This window comes from Oryzias latipes, chromosome 16 (genome assembly GCF_002234675.1).
Source record: "Oryzias latipes chromosome 16, ASM223467v1".
Lineage (NCBI taxonomy): Eukaryota > Metazoa > Chordata > Actinopteri > Beloniformes > Adrianichthyidae > Oryzias > Oryzias latipes.
Genome location: NC_019874.2, coordinates 19,821,686 through 19,843,052, shown reverse-complemented (window position 1 = coordinate 19,843,052; position 21,367 = coordinate 19,821,686). Strand labels below are relative to the sequence as shown.

General features: G+C 39.2%; 1 protein-coding gene and 2 long non-coding RNA genes across 5 annotated transcripts; 2 read left to right on the top strand and 1 right to left on the bottom strand.

Moving 5' to 3' along the window:
• Positions 1-499: 499 nt before the first annotated feature.
• Positions 500-2,660, top strand: LOC101166494. The gene is made up of 2 exons (XR_910264.3): positions 500-917; positions 1,149-2,660. It is a non-coding gene; the product is annotated as an uncharacterized LOC101166494 (long non-coding RNA).
• A 3,320-nt stretch (positions 2,661-5,980) lies between these two features.
• LOC101166248 (C-Jun-amino-terminal kinase-interacting protein 4) lies at positions 5,981-19,645 on the top strand. 3 transcript variants are annotated; one of them, XM_011485391.3, is made up of 28 exons: positions 5,981-6,126; positions 7,275-7,627; positions 7,699-7,893; positions 7,963-8,083; positions 8,164-8,234; positions 9,702-9,766; positions 10,104-10,176; positions 10,279-10,448; positions 10,550-10,821; positions 11,083-11,140; positions 11,302-11,454; positions 11,542-11,584; positions 11,659-11,786; positions 11,916-11,966; positions 12,541-12,681; positions 13,188-13,332; positions 13,523-13,609; positions 16,168-16,215; positions 16,358-16,499; positions 16,633-16,675; positions 16,770-16,850; positions 16,933-17,000; positions 17,120-17,268; positions 17,352-17,523; positions 17,661-17,774; positions 17,850-17,948; positions 18,492-18,581; positions 18,697-19,645. In XM_011485391.3, the coding sequence occupies exons 2-28, from the start codon at positions 7,511-7,513 to the stop codon at positions 18,813-18,815; spliced, it is 3,015 nt and encodes a 1,004-aa protein (XP_011483693.1). In that variant the 5' UTR covers positions 5,981-6,126; positions 7,275-7,510; the 3' UTR covers positions 18,816-19,645. The 3 variants fall into 3 exon arrangements, with proteins under 3 accessions (XP_011483693.1, XP_011483692.1, XP_004077993.2); XM_011485390.3 differs by having other exon boundaries at positions 13,185-13,332; XM_004077945.4 differs by having other exon boundaries at positions 5,982-6,126; positions 13,236-13,332.
• Positions 19,646-19,864: 219 nt separating this feature from the next.
• On the bottom strand, positions 19,865-21,354 carry LOC101166001. Its single transcript, XR_910263.3, has 2 exons — positions 20,965-21,354; positions 19,865-20,388 (listed from the first exon to the last, which is right to left on the bottom strand). It is a non-coding gene; the product is annotated as an uncharacterized LOC101166001 (long non-coding RNA).
• Positions 21,355-21,367: the final 13 nt, after the last annotated feature.

Sequence of the window (21,367 nt, the reverse complement as noted above, 5' to 3'; positions counted from 1 at the left end):
TGCTTGGCTGGAATGAGCAAGGATCTGTAGCCACTTCTGAAATAATCTCCCTCCTGCAAAGAAACGTGCAACGTAAACAGCATGTCTTTGATCACTTCAACCTCTCTGACTTTGCCAGGCTCAAGGAAGAAATAACATGGCAGGGCACCCAAAAAACATGCATGAAGGTTTATGCTCAAAAAAAGTAGACATTTATCTAAAAGAAAAGCATTTAATCTGCAATTACGCCAATGACAACAGATCTAATGACCGAGCTGGATTATACCCTAATAATGGTCAGGCTTTACCTGTGCTCCAGCATTGGCAGTAAAACGGCTGATAGATCATCACCTGATGAATTTATGAGATGTTTGATTTAAAGGCAGCTTAGTTTGTTTATTTATGTAATTTTCAAACCTGAAGTATTAAATGTAAGAGCATAGAGGAAAGAATGTGTATACCACACCACATTCAACATTGGAATGCTGAAGTGGACAATGCTGTTAAGGAGGGGAAAAAAACTGTTCTTGACCCAAACAATGCCTTGGTGGCACCCAACTAAGGTTTTAAGACTGAAAGCAAGAGGAAAAGAGGAAGGGAGTTGTTTCCAGATAAATATCGGTTAATGGGTCATAATGACGCATAATGACAGACGTGAGCTTCCTTCTAAACACAAGGAAAGACAGGAACAAACAAACTATGGCCACAATCTTGATGACTGAGGTCCACCATCCAGTGAGACTTCGAGCAGGCAATAAAAGTGAGAGAAGAACTTGAGAGTCTGCTCACATTTCTGCATCCACAGTCCAGAGAAAGGCGCAGAAGGAGCCTTGAACTTTCATTTACAAAGAAAGTGTAGAGACAAATTAACTGCATTGATGAATCCAAGGGGCCTCCACCAGACCGCATCTCCTGACAGCTAAGCTCCCCATTCCCTGGTAAGTGATACATTTTACTCTATCCAAAAACTTATTTATGTCTCAAAAGTATTTTTATTAGTATTTTTCCATCTTTCAAATATTTGTTTTACACCAACAACTTAACTTAAACACCTAATATTTGTCTCATTTTGTAAAAGTCTTTTACAGATAGTCAATCTAGAAATAAATCATGTTAAAAATACCAAAATACACTTTGCCCTTTTCTAAGTGCCATGTGTTGTGTTGTAGGAGTAAAAGAATTGTCCATACAAGAAAAAGCAGCGATGACAACAACCATGGAAACCCTAAATCCTTCAGCGCTAGCAGACATCACCTCCACTGTCTCTTTCAAAAGTCACCCCGAGGCAGTGAACCTGCCGAGTGGCGTTGTCTCGGTGGCGGGCATCACTGTAGTAACCGGAGGCGTGGAACTGTCCTGTGGATCCTGCATGCTGGCCTTTGGCTTTTGGGGAACCCTCATTGGACTCAGCTGTATAGCTGTGGGTCTGTGGGACCTCCTCAATCATTCCAAGGAGGGAACATCTCACCTGCTGAATTTGGGACTTGTGGTTCTGGCTCTCAGCTTTGCAGTGGTTGCAGGTGTTGTGGTGTTTTACCTTCTGACAAGACAGAAGAGAGAAACTAAACGAGAAGAGAGGGAGGATGGGAAACAAGTTCTTATGGAGAACGAGCGAGTCATTAAAAAAGTGACAGTATAAAGCTAGTGACGGCAGAATTTCAGGAGAATTTAACAGGAACATTGCACAAAACATGAAACAGAAACTCTTGCTCTTTCCCCATTTGTTTTAAAGTCCCACTCCAATCATCTTTTGAGCTATTGTAAAATCCTTCCCTATCTTTCAACCAAAATTATTTTATTTTTAGCCAAAGTCTAAAAACCTGTAGTTTTTCAGGACAAAGTTTCTGCAGGGCAGCAGAAGTTTATTAGAAATTCTCCTCTGAGTTGTGGGTGGAACCATTGGAATGGAGAAAACCCACATCCCATCATCCATCTGTATACGTGCTTTCCCAGTAGCTGGAGCAGAGCAGGGAATTTGTGGCTTACCATTGTAGCTTCACATCACTGCCACAAGCTTTTTCCAACTGCATTGTCTGCTCCACATGGATTTGAACAAAGAAATACTCAGAAATACAATTTTAAACTTAATTTTCTTAGTCCTCCATCATGAGAAAAATGCAAAATTTTTCATTAGGAGTGGGTTTTTAAATATATTTAATTAATTTGCTCTTGCTGTGGCTTAAAACCTTTGTTTATTATACAGTAGTTACTATTCTTTTACATGAAATACTCTACTGTTGTAAATTTACTTTATTATTTTCTTTAAAATTGTTTAAGATTTACACACAAACTGATGTGATTAGTCCACATTGTATAATAAACCATAGAACTTTTTGTTGTAATCTACAATCATTGTAACACTTTTTAAAATGTTCTTTTGACATTAATTAGTAATTAAGTAATGTTAATTGAATTGATTATTAAATGGTGCCCGAAACCCCATGGTTATAGAATACTGTGTGTCAGTAAAACATTTGTGCTTCTACTAAATAAGTGAAGAGGGATTTTTTTATGTATGCATCCGATTTAAATTGTGCAATAAATTATCAGTTACTCTAAAACACCAACATCATTTTATTTGTTTATTTTTTTTATGAAGGCATCCTGCAGGACCCTTTATACACAGAATGAATGTTTTGTGTGTGCAACAAAATGTCAAGAATAAACGTTTCGAACAGCAAGGCTTTTTTTTCCTGCTAAGGAACAACTTAGCAACAGGAAGCCATGATTTATTCAGCAAACTCAGATGTTAGCAAGAACTTTAAGTGTGCGGGCATTTGAATTTCCACAAGCCCTCTGATGATTACATATACCGTCCTTTTTTCTCTACTTTCGAACTGAAAAAGCCTTAAAGGCAATGAGGAAACACCCAAAAACAAAAATCCTCAACAAATCGGACAGAACTGAGGTAGTTATATAAGTTATAAAGGAAACAAATGGACGGCATGTCCAGATTATGACAACTGTATTTTGACACAAAGACAAATATAAAATCTATAAAAGATGAATTTACACTTGTCTGAAATTAATGTTAGTCCCACGATAAAAATAAGGAAATTTAACAGAAAATGATGATTTCATTGTTTTAGCTTAAAATAACAGATGGACTACAAAGGCTTAAGGATAGAGGAAAAGTAAACTGCAATCCTTTAATAGGTGTTCATATCAATTAAAGGGCGCAAAACACTGTTCAGGAACCTAACTTGTTTTCTTTCTTACTGGGTAAAAAGGAAGCCTTAAATCAATCTGGAGAAGCAGTCTCCAGTTCTGCCGACTTACATGCTGAGGTATATTTATGATGGCTGAAAAATGTAGAAATTTAGAGAAGCTTCTGCTGCTTTCAGGGTGGGCTGAATGAATGAATGAGTGAATGAATGAATGAATGAATGAATGAATGAATGAATGAATGAATGAATGAATGAATGAATGAATGAATGAATGAAATAAACGAGTACAAGAAAATTGGATGCCACTAACTACTGAGAATTAATAGGCAAGGTAACTGTTTAGCTGATGTTGAGAACTGTTCTGGAGAAATAATATTCCATAACTGCGGGCTGGAAAAGGAAAAAACACAGTCACCCCAGTTTTTCTGTCTGAGATCAACAGTAATAAGGGGTGTAATGATTGACATCACACACTGAAGGCGGACTTCAGCAGCTTGTCAGTCGCCTCTCCCACGCCTGTAGGGAGTTTGGACTTACCATCAGTCTGAACAAAACTAATGTCACGGCCCAGGGTACTGGGAGCCCCCCAACAATCGCCATTGACGGATACATCCTGGACGTTGTGGAGAACTTCACATACTTCGGGTCCACGATCTCCCGTTCACTGTCCATCGACTCAGAGATCAACAGCAGAATTGCAAAGGCAGCAGCAGTCATGGCCAAACTGATCCAGCGAGTGTGAAACAATTCCAGCTTCACTGAGGAGACCAGACTGCGCGTCTACCAAGCCTGCTTGCTCAGTAGTCTCCTCTATGGCAGCGAGACGTGGACCATCTACGCAAGGCATGAGAAGAAGCTTAACACCTTTCACTTGAGGTGCTTGCAGCGCGTGCTGCAGAACAAGTGGCAGGACAAGGTCCCAAACACAGAGGTGCTGGAATGAGCCAACATGAGCAGCATGCACGCAGCACTTAGTGAGAGACGTCTGAAGTAGCTTGGCCATGTCGTGAGATTGGACGCAGGCCGCATCCCTAAAGACCTCCTCTATGGCGAGCTAGTTAAAGGCCATAGAACAAGAGGGCGTCCAAAACTGCGCTTCAAAGACGTCTGCAAGAACGACATGGGACAGTGCTCTTTTGACCCCAACACATGGGAAAGTCAAGCAGACGATCGCCCCATCTGGAAACTCGCAGTCAGGCAGGGTACAACAGACGCAGAGGCCAAGCGGAACGAGAATGCTGCACAGAAAAGAACCAGGAGGAAGCAGCAGCAGGAGCTGCAAAGGCCATCATCCTTCACCTTTACCAAGAGTGACAGGGACTGCCATTCCAAAATCGGACTGCACAGCCATTCCTGGCGATGCAGGTAGATTCACAAGGAGCTACGCCATCGTCTCTCGAGACGGACGGCTGCCAACAAATGATTAATCGATTAATGTTCCTCTGATCCAAGAAGATCCATTTGTCTGAGGCAAGTTGTTAAAGAAATAGAATCGACCTATACCTTTATTAAATCATTTCAAAATTAAATAAATCGATTATAATCAATACTGGAAAACGTCAGGCTTACTTTACTCTAAAAAACGACTAACATCACAGCTAACAATATGTGATGAGAGCAACAAAAAAAAGCTCAAATCATTATTACAGTTCAATGTGTGGAAACACTTTGAATTTAGCAAAGATGTGTAACCATACAGTCTAGTAGAATGTTCTAATAATGTTCTGCTTGTATTATTATCATGTGGAAAACAACAGTGGGATGAACTTTTATTAAACTAAAATGTAAATGGATTTGACATTAATTCTTGTCTTTTTTATTTCTTTTTTGTCTGTACGCATATTTAATTTACACTTGATTATTTTGCAAGAAACACAGGGAATCTGGAAAACTTCACCTGCACTGTTCAGATCCAGGTTTTTGTCTCTGAGTCACGCTGGTGGAATTTTGGCTGAAGATGTCCTGGATCGGTTTCAGGTCAGTGAATCAGATACTTCTAAATGAACCAAAATCAATCATATTGTCAACCACAAATTATTTTATGAATTAATTTGTTGCTTAAATGAAGTGTTACGCCACTAAGAGTTATACAATTTCTAACTTATGAAGCAACAAACTATTCCTTTTATTTCCTACTATTTTTTGATTATTCGAAAAAGGAGCAATAATTAAAGTATGAAAAAGCCTTGTTTTTAACAGAAATTCTGAATTTATTTAAATGTATGGGTAAATAAATCTTAGTGTAAGACTGCTGAACTTCTCTACTAAATGATAATACGTTTGGAAATAACAAAAAAGAGAGAAAAAGGTAGATAAAAAGAAAGAAATATAAGATGAACATTTAGCATCAGAAACGAACGTAATACATGAATGAAAAGCAAAGTGTGTTGCTGTTTCCACCTGCTGGAGGAAACTTTAACTTCATGTTATGACATGTCTCACCTTAACCTGCCACCCACACCTAAGCATTGCATTCACAGACGGCTGTGTTTTATTCCTTTCTTTATTCCATCTAGGTTGCATACAACTGAACTCCAAAGTTCATGCTCCGCAAGCTGACTGTAAACACATTCAGCTTTGAGATACTTGCGTTTGCACTTCCTGAGAGCTTTGCTAGCTCTCTGGAATGTGTGGTATTCTCATAGGTAAATTGGACTTTGAGGGGCTTTGCACGGATCACCTGACAGTCTGCAGTAACCTCCTCGATCACGTGTCTTCGTTCAAGTTTCAGGAACCCGTTTTTTTTTTCCTCTGAAAAGAAACTATCTATGTCCCGCCCATTCCCTTTCTCTATTGGCTACAGGAAGGGATCCCCGCGCTCTGATTGGACGATCTGGAAACAAGTCTTCGAACGTCAAAAATGATCAACTCCCTTCTTTAAAGTCGTATTTTACATTGAAATGGCAATGCAAAGAAAAGACGCCCCACTTGTTGATAAGGCTGGGTTATAAATGTTACTCACGACGATTCAGCACTGAAGGTGAGTGTTTTACCGGTCGTATGTGTAGAACGACGACGCGTCTTCTATGTTTTTGGCCCAGTCAGTCACAACTTTGTAAACTTGATGCCAACGGCCGCGCAAGGTGTCCACTGTCAGTCACTTTACTTATTTATGCAGTATGAACATTCATGGTTGACTTTTTTGTTGTTGTGAGATTTATTTTATGACTTTTGCTTGTTTAAGGAAGCTAGTCATGCTAACCGTTGACGTGTGCAGATTCACAAGCTTTATGTTTTGTTTTTTTCAATTATTCATATTTATTTTTGCCCGGTAATTTAAGAGTTTCTCGTTTCATTCACGTTATATCAGATTTTAATTATTATTTTGCAAATTTAGGAAATAATTTTACTGTAATGTTTGACAACTAAAAGTAAAGGTTTAAAGCTGACTTTAACTTGTGGACACTTCGTTCGTTTACTCTACTTTAAAACTATTATTAAATTGCGTTTTTATCTTGTGTTTATGGCTAATAGAGATTCCAAATTTTTATATTTTATTATAGGGAGTGATTTGGCAGTCTCACGTGTGTCTTTATTTGCATCTTAGAAAAGTGTTTTCTTTAAGTGTCGTACAATTACTAACAATTGTCGTAACTGTGGCAAATTTTCAAACACTTCATTTTAGTTTTTCAAATATTGTAAGATTGAAAAGGGAATTGTTGAGTCAAATGGGATTAAAAAGACGGATTAAAGCCTAAATGAGATGGATTATTATTTTAACTATGTATACTTTGCTTTATTTAAAGACCACCCAAGATTTCATGTCTTTTACATATATTTATGCTTGAACTTTTACTTTGTTATGTCCTTTTTATAGTTGCAGAAAGCAAGTTTTGTTTGGTTTTCAAATGTAAAAACATGTGAAATGTTTCATTTGTGCCACAAATAATGACAAATACGTAGAACATTGGGGTTGTCAGACAAGGTCTCTTAGGTGTGAATGTGAATGCGTGGGGTTGTTCCTGTGGGGCCCTGCATTGGACCTGCAAACTGTCAGGGGTGTCCCCATTGCTTGACAGTAGCTGGGTAGGCTCCTGTGTCCTTGTTACCTTGAATTGGTATAAGCAGGTATAGAAGATGGATTCATGGAAAAAAATATCAATAAAAGGTTTTTTGATGTCTTTACAGGATGGACTCTAAAACTCTTCCTACCATCTAAACAGAACTGAAGAAAACTGGTGGCCTGTAGTTGAAGTCCATGTTTCTCCTCCTGAAAAAGAACGTCAGCCTGTTTAGGATGGGGGGTTCTGGTGTTGACAGGAATGTAAAATATCTTGCTAAGTATAGTTTAATAACCGTCTCATAGTGAGTTGGTTTTGAATTTGAACCATCTGGTAAATTCAGAAGGTCTCAACAATCATCTGATGGAGAACAGTGAGACAATCCTGTCTGGGTCCGGGTCTGGATCAGGGTCAGGGGAGGTGGACCTGGACCCTGACATTGTGAGTGAGGAGGCTGGAAAACTGTACTCGGAACTACAAGTAAGACATTCTCATTTCCTCTGCAAAAGCATTGATTTGAATGAAACTAACAAACAACACTCCCACCAAAGACAGTTATTGAGACTCATGGGGAGGGCGTGGTGGAGCCCCTGGTGCCCATATTTGTTTGGGTCCTGGAGGGACTGGCCACCTCCAAAGCCCAGCTGAGGGAAAAGGAAGAGGAGGCCGAGAGGGAGAAAGCTGAACGAGAGGAGCTTTTTGAGCGATACCAAGCAGAAAAAATACTGAGGAAAGAAAGCCAAGAGGTAAGAAATCAGGTGGCTTCATTTCTAAAATAAAGAACGTACAAAGACTGCTGTTTCGATTTTCCCCAGAGATATCTGGAGCTAGACGACCAAGTTGAGCAGGAGAGGCGAGCTATGAGGGGCAGGGAAAAGGAGCGTGAACAACGAGAGAGGGATCTAGAGAAGAAAGCTAGACAACAAGCTGACCAGTGTGAGTATAACAAGTATTAGTTCAACATATTTGTTACTAAAGTATTCCGTAACTGGTTGTGTGTGGGCAATGTTTTATAGTGGTGGCCTTGGAGGAGCAGAAGGCACATCTAAGTAAAGAGCTGAGTACCCTAAGAAATACTCACAACAAGGTCAGATATTTCTTTTAGCCCAAACAATTCCATGGAAGTTTACTTACATCACCAAGGACATGGATCCATACCAGTGGATATGAGCAAATAAGAAATGAATGTATTTTATAAACGGATTGATAAGGAATACTAATTTCCGCATAAAAGCCTTGTAAACTTAAGTTAAAAAATAAACACATCCAGACATTCACATAGCTAATTAACAAAATTGATCTTCTTTTATGTATTCATTATATAAACAATTACACATATGAAAGGCTGGCTCCAAAAATACATACGTGTTTGTGTTGCTACCACCAGTTAAATGGATGTTTCTTTTTGTTTTTTTTAAGTGGGGTTGTGTGAAAAATAGTTATTAAAGTCTTACCTGCAGTTGTCAGTGTTTGGAGGATTTGGTGTGAGTATGGTGGGCGAGTCTTTTCAAAAACTGTTGAGCAGTGGAAGATTTGTGCCTTTTCTAACCGCTTTAACCTAAATATTTCTATAGAACTTGACTTGGTGCTCTTTTGTGTTTTACACATGTTTTTAAACTATGGCGACTCTTGAGTTGCAGCAGGTGTAACAACAACTGGTCCAGGAAACGTTAGGTGGGACTTGATTTACACGTATCAAAAAGTTCTTGCGATTTATGTTCCGCATGGATTTTACCTCGCCAACCATATTTCCTTCCTTATTCTGTAGAGTGAGAGTGCAGTGACCACAGCAGGTACGACCAACGCTTATAAGTACTTTAAAAAAGCCCACTTTCAGAAAAATATAAAGAATTATTACCTTGTTTTAGCAACTGTTTTTTGGGGACTATGGATACATGCAAGACAAAAAGCAGCTGTGATCAGGTGTCTGTAATTTCTGGAATCAAAATTTGAAGTTAAAAATAAAAAATGTGTCTGGCAGCTTATTTAATCCAGTACTTTAGGATTTTTTTTTTACAACACTCCATTCACTAGAATTAACAAATATATTAATGAAACTAATAATATTTGAAGTTGCTTTTCTTGCACTCAGGGACGGATATCAACACTCTCCACTTTAAGAGGGTTTAGGTACATCAGTAGAGCTCTAGGAAAGAGGATTTCTAATGAAAGTCAGTCCATATTTGTCTTGGAGCTGCTTCCAATCAGCTCCAAACACAGAAAATTCTGCTGTTCACCACAATTTATTAAAAGTTCCAATTGTTTTACCCAAATCTATCTCAGAAACTTAAATGTTAAAATAAAAATAAAAGCGTCTTGGCTTCTTTCTTAGTGAATGAAGGTCACTATAAACACGTACCAAATATTGAGCCAGACTTTGGATATGCAGAAAAATTAAACACTGTTTGGTTAAATATAAAATTCTAAGAATGACATTTTTTTTTATTCATCATGTCCACAATAAGTGTGAGTAAACTTCCTTCTGTAAATAAAGCTCTTTGATGACTGTCCTAAATGACTATTATAATGACTAAAATCTATATTTTTTCTTTAGTTGAAGCAGGCATACCGGGAACTCACGGAAAAGAGGAAGGACTCTGAAAGGGATTTCCCTTTAAGGTTGCCTTTTTAAGTTTCTTTTTAACACTTTTTTGCCTACTGTCTTTTACAGAACAAATAAACTATATTGTTTATGTTAATGTAAAAAAGGTGCTAGTATCTGCTTATTATTAAAGTTTACTGTAATCTTTCTTGAAAGTCGTTTTAAGGCTTTGCTTGAGGAAATACTGTAGACTTGCATGTTTAAAGTTCTAAGAATGTTTGCCTTACAAAAAAAGTTGAAAGCGTCCTTCCTAAAAGGTTGAAATTGAAAATAACAGAAATCAACATAGGAAATAACAGTCTGTTCTATTAAGGTAATTGTTCTTTAGCCTTACCGGCTCTGCTTTGCATTCAGGAATCATGTGCGTCAGAAGAATGCTGACTTTTCTTCTCACCAAGTGTTGTCGGAATGCATTGTTAATGAAAAGGTGAAATTATTGACACACAACATCAAATACGGTAATTGTTTTGTATTTGTTATGAATATTGGCAAATAATATTCTCCCACATTTGCTGCTATTGTTTTGTAGATTATCCGAAGAGCCCATTCAAACTCGGGTCCTCCACATCTGGAAGATCTGGTCGCTGCAGAAGAAAAAGTGACTGACGTCGCTTCAAAGAATTCTCTCGATCAGTTAGTTTCAGACATTATAAGCTCCACCCCGGAATTGACGCAGTTCCACGACTTTGTTAAATCCAGGTAATACCTTTAAACCATATTCTGCTTTATGTCAATTGAAATCAAACTAGATTGAAGTGATGAGAAGTTCACTTTACTGATTTTATTGAAACTCTCTGCAGCACCCCAGTCCAACCTAATGCTGAAGAGCCACTGCAGAATGAGTTGGAGAGCAGTTTCAAGGTTAAGATACGGGAAGAGGAGGAGCTCAAAGCAGAAGAAGGGACAGGAGAAAAGGAGCAGGAGAAGGACCAAGAGGAGGAGGAGGAAGAGGAGGCTGGTGAAGATGACAGCATGGAGTGGGATCTCCGTAACACCGACTCTGTGTTCTCTGAATTGTCAGAGCTGAGTCAGGATTATGTGCAGAGTGTAGACCATGGGGCTAATGTTCGAGGTACATGCAGATTCAGTCCCAAATTCATTTCAAATTTACTGCAAGTCAAAAAGTTTGCTAGTAAGAATTATAAAATACATGAGAAACTGTATATAAACTGTTGGCTTGGAGTTTTAAGTATATTTGGGGAAGTTTTACTTTCTTATTTTTGCCATTTTTCACTTCATATCTTTATGTTGGATCCTATTTCTCTCTGTGTAGTGAAGCAACTGATGTGTGCATTTTCATGTCACTGAAACTTTGACACTTTTTTCTGTTTAGGTGATGCAGACCAGTTTGATATGATTCTAGCACAGTGTGAGGAACTGAAAGTCTGCCAGTGAGTCTTAGATTTAAAACGGTTGAAGGTCTTTCCCGCTTTTTCTTTCTTAAATTTGAGGGTTTTTTGTTTTTTACTTCAGTTTAAAAAAAGTGACTCCTGATAATGTTTGACTTGATACAACAGCCATCATCTATGATGATGTGTTTTTCCCCCCTCAGTGAAATGGCTGAAACGGCCCGTAAGGCCCTCTTATCTCGGGTTGTGGAGCTGACTGACGACCGCTCGGCTCTTATAATGGAGGTGGCCACTCTTCAGGAAACCGTCTCAAGGTTGGAGGGGCGGATGAAGGAGAAGGAGGAGGAGCTTAAGAGGTGTTCAGGATTGATCAGGAATTTTCAGTGTTTAAATCTTGACGTCATTGTCAATATATATATATTTACTTTGTGTCTTCTTTATAGACTGCGGAGAGAGCTGGAAGAATACCAATCTGATGATCCTGACGTAAGCTGTTGTATAGTTTTTAGTGAAGTGTTAAGAAACTGCAGTTTCTTTGTGTAAATATTGTTTTCCATCAGGCTTGTCTGCCCAGCTCCATGCGCCACTTCTCTCGTTCAGAAATGGCCCGTGTGGTCATGGAGAAGAACCAGTACAAGCAGCGTCTGTTTGAGTTACAGGAGGCTGTCAGACACAGTCAGACTCTTAGGTAACTGTGCTTTAAAATGTGCGAGCTTTCAACCCCTTTACTTTGTTCATTTCTTTTACAATATTTTTCACAAAAGAACGTTGATTTCTACTTGTCTGTGTCATTTAGTTGTGTTTATTGTTTTCATAGGGCTACAAAGGAGAGGTTTACAGAGGACAAAAGGTCCAGTGTTTGGAAAAAGTGAGTTTATTATTTTTCTTTTCGCTGACTTATTTGAATGAAGAAGGTTTGCCATTTTAAGTGTTCACCCACTAAACCTGTTTTGTTTGATTTAAAACAATTGTAAAGATAATTCATTTTAAGTTAAATCTATAAAGATTTGATGAAACCTTTATGCACAATGCCGGGGGTAGGAATGAAAAAAGTGAATTTCCAAAATATTTTTATTAATTTTAGTCTCTACTTCTGAAGAAGTACTAAGCAAGAAGATTACTCTACATAAAAGCATTTATTTTGGCCTCACCACCTCAGAGACCAACCTTTTTCAAGAGCACAGGCGTACCAGGCATGGTTTTAAATTTTAGCATAAATTATAAGTGGAGTTTGCTGTAGAACGTTCATTTATGTGTACTTTAAACTAGTGTGGTGCTTTTGCATGACAACAGTGTCACTTCATGATACAGGAATGAATCTTTTCTTACAGTCTGTGCATATGGATGTTATGTCAATTGATTTTTTTCTTAACCTCTTCAATTTATGGTCTGATTTTGCTTTTTGTTGTTTGTCTGCCTTTATTTTCTTTTCTTTAATAAAGATTCAACCGCTTGTTTAGCCTGTCAAAGGTACCATTAGGATCACCTACTACTTCTCCGTTGGTCCAGCCACCGTCTCCGTCCCTCAAACACTCTCTTATGGTATCTCCACAAAAAACACCTGTCAGTCGAACTCAGGCTGAGTAAGCACTTTTTTATCCATAACCTCCTAGAGTTGAGTGCAAAGCCTTTTGTCATATTTCATATTAAATCATCTTTTTTGTGTATAATGAAATGTCACAATGTCCGGCAGAACAACCTAAAACCTCAACTTTCCAAATTTTAAATCACAAGAAAAAAAAAAACTAGTTTTTTTTAGTCTAAAGCAGATGTTTTAGATGATCTACACTGCAGCATCGTCAATCAAAACACACTTTTTTCTATATTTATCTCTCTCAGTTGGTAATGCTAATGTAATTAAAGTGGAGAAATGCTTCAATGAAAACATATAAAATGCTGCAAACTCATAAATATCCTACAGATGTGACATTAAAAAAGTAAAAATCTGAAATGTTGCACAATGATTCCTAAATATACGACAGAGTCATGACTTTCATTGCAGCAGCTAAGAGATTCTGGCTTTGTGGATATGATTGCTTTGTTCTTGTTACATTTTAAGGTGTGCAGTTGTGCATTGTTGTTGCAGCAGCATTTTCTCTAGACCTGCTTCTCCTGCTGTTGTTTCACCACGTGTCAGGAGGAGGGAACTCTACCGAGAAATCCGCTCGTACATTTGGGGGAATCTGGGAAAGCGGCACATTCATGGCTGGAGCACACCTCTGGCACACACACAGGCAGGAAACCCATCGTCACAAATTACACTTTTTTAGAAGAGATACATTACTTTGCAAGTACCGTAATATATCCAATTGTTTTTGTGATTAAAAAAACATGTTTTAAAAATCACCATCTTTTCTTTTTTTATTATTCAGCTGCACAAAATTCAAGCAAGAATGAATGTATGTATGTATGTCTCTGTTGTAGGAGTCCAATGAGCCTGTACCAGAGCCCAAAGATGTGCCGGTTCTAGTTCAGCTCAGACTGCTGGATCAAAGGGACTCCACTGCCAAGGTACACTTTGTTCTTTTCTCTGTGCACCAAACAGCTGAGGTTGATGATGGAGCATCTTTCTCATTTTAGTTAGGGATTATATAAGCTCGCTTCTTCCCACTCCTTTTCAAGAAATAAATCAAGCTCTATGTGACTTTAGTTAATGATTACTAGATTTAATTAAGCCAATGTGATTTAAGTTTCTTTCTTTGTTTTATTTTCAGTTTTTTTTATCTATGCATTTCGTCATTTCTGTAATGAGTTTAATTAAAAAATTGACTAAAATGCTTGAAATCAATCAATCAATCAAAGTTACTCTATAAAGTTTTTTACCAAACATTAAAAAAATGTATGCATGCATGCATACATGTCAGTGCTTTGATGGTTAATACAAATCAAGCACTAAGAAAAATTCAGCAATCACTGATTGTATTAATGCTTTGAAGCCTGTTCGTTGCCTGGCATTAACACTGCACAATATGAAGGGTTTAAACACAACATTGCTGTCAAAACCCACTGTCATTTATTGAATTTAAAAAAAGAAATATTAACTTAATAATAATAATAATAATAAATCTTATTTGTTAGGCGCCTTTCAAGGAACCCAAGGTCGCCGTACATAAAAGTGAAAATAAAAATAAAATAAAAGCAATCAAATGCACAATAAAACATACATATAAATAGGCCAGAAATAGGAAATTATCGGAGGGAATAGGTGAGTTGGAAAAGATGAGTTTTCAGTTTATTGGCGAATTGTGAGATAGACCCGATGTTTCTAAGGTCCGGAGGCAGAGAGTTCCAGAGCCGGGGGGCAGAGCAGCTGAATGCTCTGCCCCCCATAGTGACAAGGCGAGCAGTGGGTACATCCAGATGAAGGGAGGAGGAGGATCTGAGGGTACGGGTGGGAATGGCCACATGAACAAGATCTGATAAATATGATGGAGCAAGGTTGTGGATGGATTTAAAAGTCAGAATAAGTATTTTGTATGTAATCCGGTGTGTGATTGGTAGCCAGTGGAGTTGCTGCAGAACAGGTGTGATGTGTTGGGTGGAAGGTGTTTGAGAGATGATTCTGGCAGCTGAGTTCTGAACATACTGTAGTTTTCGTAGAGTTTTTTGTGGTAAACCAAAAAGAAGGGAGTTGCAATAATCCAGACGGGAAGTGACAAGACTGTGCACCAGAACGGCTGTGGAATGCAGACTGAGGGAAGGGCGAAGACGACGGATGCTGCGAAGGTGGAAATAGGCAGACCGGGTGATGCTATTGATGTGAGAAGTGAAGGAGAGGGTGCTGTCGAAGATGACACCCAGACTCTTAACCTGAGGGGAGGGGGAAATGGAGGAGGTTTCAAAGGGAATTGAGAAGTTCTGGATGCTGTTAATTACGGATTTGGTGCCGATCAGAAGTTCAGTTTTATCGTTGTTTAGTTTTAAGAAATTAGTAGTGAACCAGGATTTTATTGCAAGAAGGCAGTCAGTGAGGGAAGTGGGAGGTAGAGAGGAATTTGGCTTGGTGGAGATGTAGAGCTGAGTATCGTCTGCATAACAATGGAAGTGAATCTTGTATTTACGGAGGATTTGACCAAGAGGGAGAAGGTAGATGATAAATAGCAGGGGTCCCAGGACGGAGCCCTGGGGAACACCTGTAGTGACAGGAACTGTATGGGAAGTGAACTGTTTTAATTGAATAAATTGGGTGCGACCAGAGAGGTAAGAGTGAAACCAGTTGAGAGGTATGTTTCTGATACCTATGGCGGACAGTCTGTCTAGGAGGATGGTATGGGAGATTGTATCGAAGGCTGAGCTTAAATCAAGTAGGAGGAGAATGGAGAGTAGCCCAGAGTCAGCAGCAAGGAGGAGATCATTGGAGATTTTAAGGAGAGCTGTTTCTGTGCTGTGAAGGGGACGGAAGCCGGACTGGAATTGTTCATATAGGTTATTCTGTGATAGATGTATGCGGAGTTGTTCTGCAACGGTTTTTTCAAGTATTTTAGAGATGAATGGAAGATTAGAAATGGGGCGGAAATTGTTGAGGTTTGAGGGGTCTAATCATGGTTTTTTGAGTATTGGGGTGACGGCAGCCTTTTTGAGACTGGTGGGAACAATTCCAGTGGTGAGAGAGGACTGAATCACGTTGGTGATTAGAGGAGAGAGGGAGGGAAGAGTAGCTTTGACCAGAACTGTAGGAAGTGGATCAAGTTGACTGGTCGAGGATTTAGAGTGTTTAATGAGCTCAGCAATTTCGTTGACTGATGGTAGAGAAAATGATAAAAATGAATGATGATGTGTGTCAAACAGTATTGGGGGAGCTAGATCAGGGTCAGGATTTACTAGTAGTTCGTGATGGATGTTCTCTATTTTTGAATTGAAGAAGGAAGCCAAAGTGTCGCAGAAGTCAGAGGAGTACAGATGGGGAGGTAGTTGGTTAGTAGGCTGTGTAATTTTGGAAAGGAGGGAAAAGAGGGCCTTAGAATTCCCTTCACGGGTATTTATTAAAGTGGAGTAGTATGCTTACTACTTAACTTAAATTTGTTTACCGTTCAATACCATTTAATGTATTCTGTTTATTGTTTTTGCAGTTGCACTGTGCCGTTGCAGTCCCACCAGAGATTTCAGGAGAGGCAACAGTAAGTGTGTCATCCTCCTGCTTAAATGCAACTCCATTCATGTTCTAATTGTGACCATCCAGTCATGGCTAACACTTCCTGAGCACCAGCCATTTCATTGCCACTCATGTCTCCAAACTCCACCTTCGCCCCTTTCTGCCAGTGTTCTGTGTGGGTAGTTTCTGGCCCCGCCTCCTGCAGTGATATTACAGTGATTGATCCAGCTCGGTCCAACACCGTACTGGATCAGTTCAGCCTGCCCCCCACTGCCCCCGTCCTCTGCATCTGTGCTGTGCCTCCCATAGGTCAGTGGGCTGCAGCGGCAGCCTAAAGGCTACTTACTTATTAAATGTATTTTTTATGCAGCTAAACACTGACGTAACTCCAAGAAATAAACGTTTCACTTTGTTTGACACGGTTTCTCTGGTTTTTACCTAGGTAAATCTGCGGGCTCTGTCTGGATTGGAACTCAGGAAGGAAGGTAGTGGCAGCTGGCTGCAAAATCAATCAATATTTAAAGATTTCAAAGGTATTGCCCCATCTCTTCGAATTTCTTCTATTCCTACCTTACACAGTATTCTGATACACGCCGCCGCCGCTGACCGGAGGTTCTGTCTGCAGTCAGCCTGTCTCTCAGAGGGCGTTCATTCCCTCACGTAAGTTCATTCTAAACTGTTTTTGGTGCTTAAGCATAGATTTAGAATGTAGAGCTATCATTCGCATGACTCCATCTCACAGGTATTTCAGCAGTCAGGTCATAGCCGGTTTAGCTGACGGGACTTTGGCTTTTTTCTCTCACACTTCAGGTAAGGCATCCGTGTTTACTCAGTAAGCAACAGAGAAACAATTGCTTCATTTTGCACACCTTACATAACTGAAGGTTTACTGGCTTGAGTGATTAAATAAAGTGCATTTGTCACTAAAGAGGGCTGGAATCTGTTGTCACACTCTGTGGTGCCTCTTGGAGTCAATCCGCTGCAGCCCATTCGCTGCTGCCTTGCCAAAGCTGGCCGTCTGTGGGTGGGATACTGGAACAAAGTTCACGTAGTCAGCACTGACACCAAGAAAGTGGAGGTAAGGAGCGGAAGAGACGCCTGTTAAGAGTCTTTGTGAGCATTCTGCCTTTGGTGCTTAATTTTCCTTGTCTCGGTTCGCAGCAAGTTTTCTCAGTGTCGGAGCGCAGTGAACAGCAGGTGCGCTTCCTGTGTGCAGCAGGAAGTGGTGTTTGGATATCCTGCCGACTTGACCCCATCCTCAGGTTGTTCGATTGGTCCACTGGACGACCTCTACAAGAAGTTGATTTTGCTGCTTTGGTTACCAAAGCATTAGGTACTCTTATTCCAATTTTAGTAACAAGTTTACCATATTCAGATTAACCATGACAAATGGAGTGTTGTTGTCACCGATCAGAGATTATGGGTTGATGTAATTAAATTCTCTGCTAATTTTCCAAATTTTGTTTGCAGGCCAGCCTTTCCTGACACTCTCCCCTCTCCAGATATCTTCTCTCTGCGTCATCTCCAGTCGTCTGTGGGTGGGCACAGGAGGTGGCGCCATTTTCTCTGTTCCCTTGTCGATAAGTAGGTTTCGTTCCCCAAATCTTTAGTTGACAGAAACTTGCTCTATTCTGTGTTCATTTTGATATCTGCCTGCAGCCTCAGAAGCTGTCTCCATCCCATACTGCTCCACTGCTTCAGCCCAGCTGTCACATCACGGTCACAGACAGTCGGTTAGATTCATCATTTCTGCCCCTGGTAAGAAGAGGATCTAACAGTTAAACATATTTTTGCGTTTTTTTTTATATAACGTCTTATCCGGATTTTTCAGCTTGTATGGGTGCAATTACAGTATATCCCTGTCATCAAACCTTTTGGGGTTTTTTGGGGGTTTTTTTACCATCAGAAAATGACTGAATCTCATTTAGAGTTGAATGTTTTTTAATGTGACAATATTATGTAAAGCCAGACATATTTCTAATTTAAAAAATGAGTGTTCTGCTTTTGATCACAGCCACAGATTGCGGCCTTCTTGTATTTTTAGCTGAACATTTGCGTCTCTTGGGTTGTAGCATCAAAGAGTAAGCTGCGCCTGCACCTTTGATCAACTAAAACCTCCAGATTTTCAGAGGTCTGCGTGTTTGATAGTTATTTCTTGTTTTTTCTCCTTTTTTTAATGGGGTTAATTTCATCTTTACTTGGTGACGATCAGATCTCATGAAAATTTCAGCTAATTTGCAGTCTCATGCTAAATTGTTTTGTGTAGTTACCGTGGCTTAACGTACTGTCTTGTCCTTGCAGGTTGTTTGATTACCTTACCTGGCAGCTGCCAAATCACTAACGCTCAGCTCATTCTCAGTGGAGGGGAAGGCTACATCAATTTCCGAATTGGCAAGTTTGAGATCAAAAGTGTTGGCAAAGTCGGGTTCTGTTTAAGGAAAATCATCAACTGCACAAATTGTGATTTGCTTACTGGAGGACTGACTCAGGTTTCTTTGTTTTTCAGGAGATGATGGAAGTGAGGAGCAGACCGAGACGTCCCAGAACAAACCTCCGCGCTCTGAGCGCAGTCACATGATCATCTGGCAGAATCCCACTCCTCCTGTTCCCAGTCCTGCACTCTAACAGTTTTCATCTCCTAATTTTGCGTTTGTGGAATTACTCAAAGGAAAATGTCACCAGACAAGGAACTTGTGCCGTCGTGGAATTTAGGACCCCAGCACTTCAGTACAAGCATTTATGTAAAACAATGTTTGCAGTTTGTACCTGTTTACCTCATTTCTTTTATTCCTTCTTTGTTTTGACTGGTCTTTTTTCTGGTGAATGTTTTACAGCAAAGTCAATCTGAGACTTAAGTGTTTTATATTTTGTCAGTAATTGGCCGTCGGGAGCATATTGCACTATTGAAGAATCAAATTTAAGTCAAAACTATCTAGTGGAAGGACTCAGAGAACCATCTTGAATCTATTGATGAAATAGCAGGACTGGAGGTGACTCTTCCAATAGCCGCTGTGGACGTTCTTACTTATGAACTGGAACGATTTTAGATCCTTCAACATAAATGCAGTCAGGCACTTTATTGTCTACCAACTCAAGCTGGTGAGAACTTATGTGTGTTCTATGGAATCTCTACGATAACCCTTTAAATAGCTCTATAAGTACCTAGATCTTTAACATTTGGGGAAAAATGACATCCAACATATTATTTCTCAACCTGACAAAGGCATTTTTCCATCTGTTGTTTATCTGTTGTCTTCTGTTTTCATGAATTGTTTGAGGGAATTATTGTTTAAATTTAAGGTGTGATGTTTATATCTATGAAATTAAGGGACAGGCATTCATTCTATCGAGCACCCTGGACAGTATTTAATGCAAACGTATGTTAAATCAGATACGTTTGTCTTTTCATTCTTATCAAGAACTACGGGTTTTGAATAAATCTTCAGCAAATGTGATTATTTGCATTAGGGTGATTTGTTAACTAGGTCATTCATAGATTTAACTATCCATTCATTCATATGTCCAACCATTTTCAGCTTATTTCTGCTCTGGCTCAGTCAAGTTTGCTTGAGGCCACCCAGCTACTGTCAATCACACAGTTTCATAAATATATATGACCATAAATATAAATAACTCCTGTATTTCAGAGACAAGGGACAAATGAAAACAAATGATTGCATGAATATTCATCTACATTTTTAATGTTAATTTAAGAAAGGCATGCAAATTCCACCAGTGTTCTTTGTCTTTCTTAATTTACGGGGGCGGGGAGCTGTAACCTCGCTGACTTTTGCTTGGGGGGGGGGTAGCTTGTTTGCTCCTTAAGTTCTTCTCCTTCATGTCAACTCTTACAATACCTTCCACCTCCTACGAAGGGCTGCTGCGTGTTCTGGGCAACCTCCGGCTCATGGTCCGAGCTATACTATCCACGGCTCTGCTCATCCCCCAACCAAGGTCCTTTTTGGAGGTCAGACCCTCAATGTTGCCGCTGTACCAAATGACCCAGCCCGCCATGGAAAAGAGTATCAACAGAGCTCCGGAGTACACCAGCAGGTCCCCAAAGTCTTGACCTTTGATCTCTAGTTGCACAAAAATACCCACAAGCAGGGAGGAGACACCCAACAGGTCCATAAGTACGGCAAACACCAGCGCCAGCTTGCATTGGGACAAGCCTTCATATCTGGGTGCCATGATTGTACTGAAAGAGAAGGGAACCAGTCAGTGAATTAAGTCAGTGGTGATTCATCAAGCCCTGGAAAAATAGATTACTCAATTTACAGATTGAGAAATTCTTTTTGGTTTCAATAGACATACTGAACTTTACAGATAGAAGCACGGGGAACTGTATGTAAACAAAAAGTAGCAAATCCATTGAGATTTCTACTGATTACTAAGATACTCTCAAAAAGACACACATAAAAACAAAAATACTATTTTAAAAAACTGCAATGAAATTAATAAAAATGCCTGCAAGACAAACAAATTGTGCCGTATTTACTCAGGATACTCTTTAAATCAACTTTGTTATTCTCAAAGGAGGAGCTTAAACTCAATCCATCAGCAGTTCATGTGTAATCATTATCATAATAATATATATATATTATAAAGTTAGAAAAGGGTCATCAACAGGAAAGAATAAGAATCAAAGATGGCTATGCTCACAAATTTGAAAAGAATTCCAGATTGTAGTCACACAGTTGTGGCATTAAAAAGACTCTTAGATTTTTTTTTAAATTGAACACTTTCAAACATTTATGATAAATGAAAAATATACCTTCAGTTAGAATCCGTATTAAAGAGTTAGAGACGAAGCCAGAGTAGAAACCGTCCGTTTCTAACCTTTCCGGGTTGGTTGCAAAGGAGGACAGAGACACCTGACACAGTCACACCTGTCTGACCGGTCTGACTGTTTTCCAGCAGCCTTTTTTTCCTCTCCAAAACTTTATTCAATCTAAATACGAAAAAGAAAAAGTTTAAATACAACCGATGCTTTTTTTTCTTCAGAAAATTCGTCTCAATACTTAAATGTTGACAGAACTAAACACAATATACAAAATATTTCATATATTTTTACGTCCTAAAAATAGAGAACAAAACAACATTTCAATCTTCCGCAAATTGTTAAGGTGCGAACATAATTTATTTATCACATATCAAAATTGTTTTTTGGGGAGCAG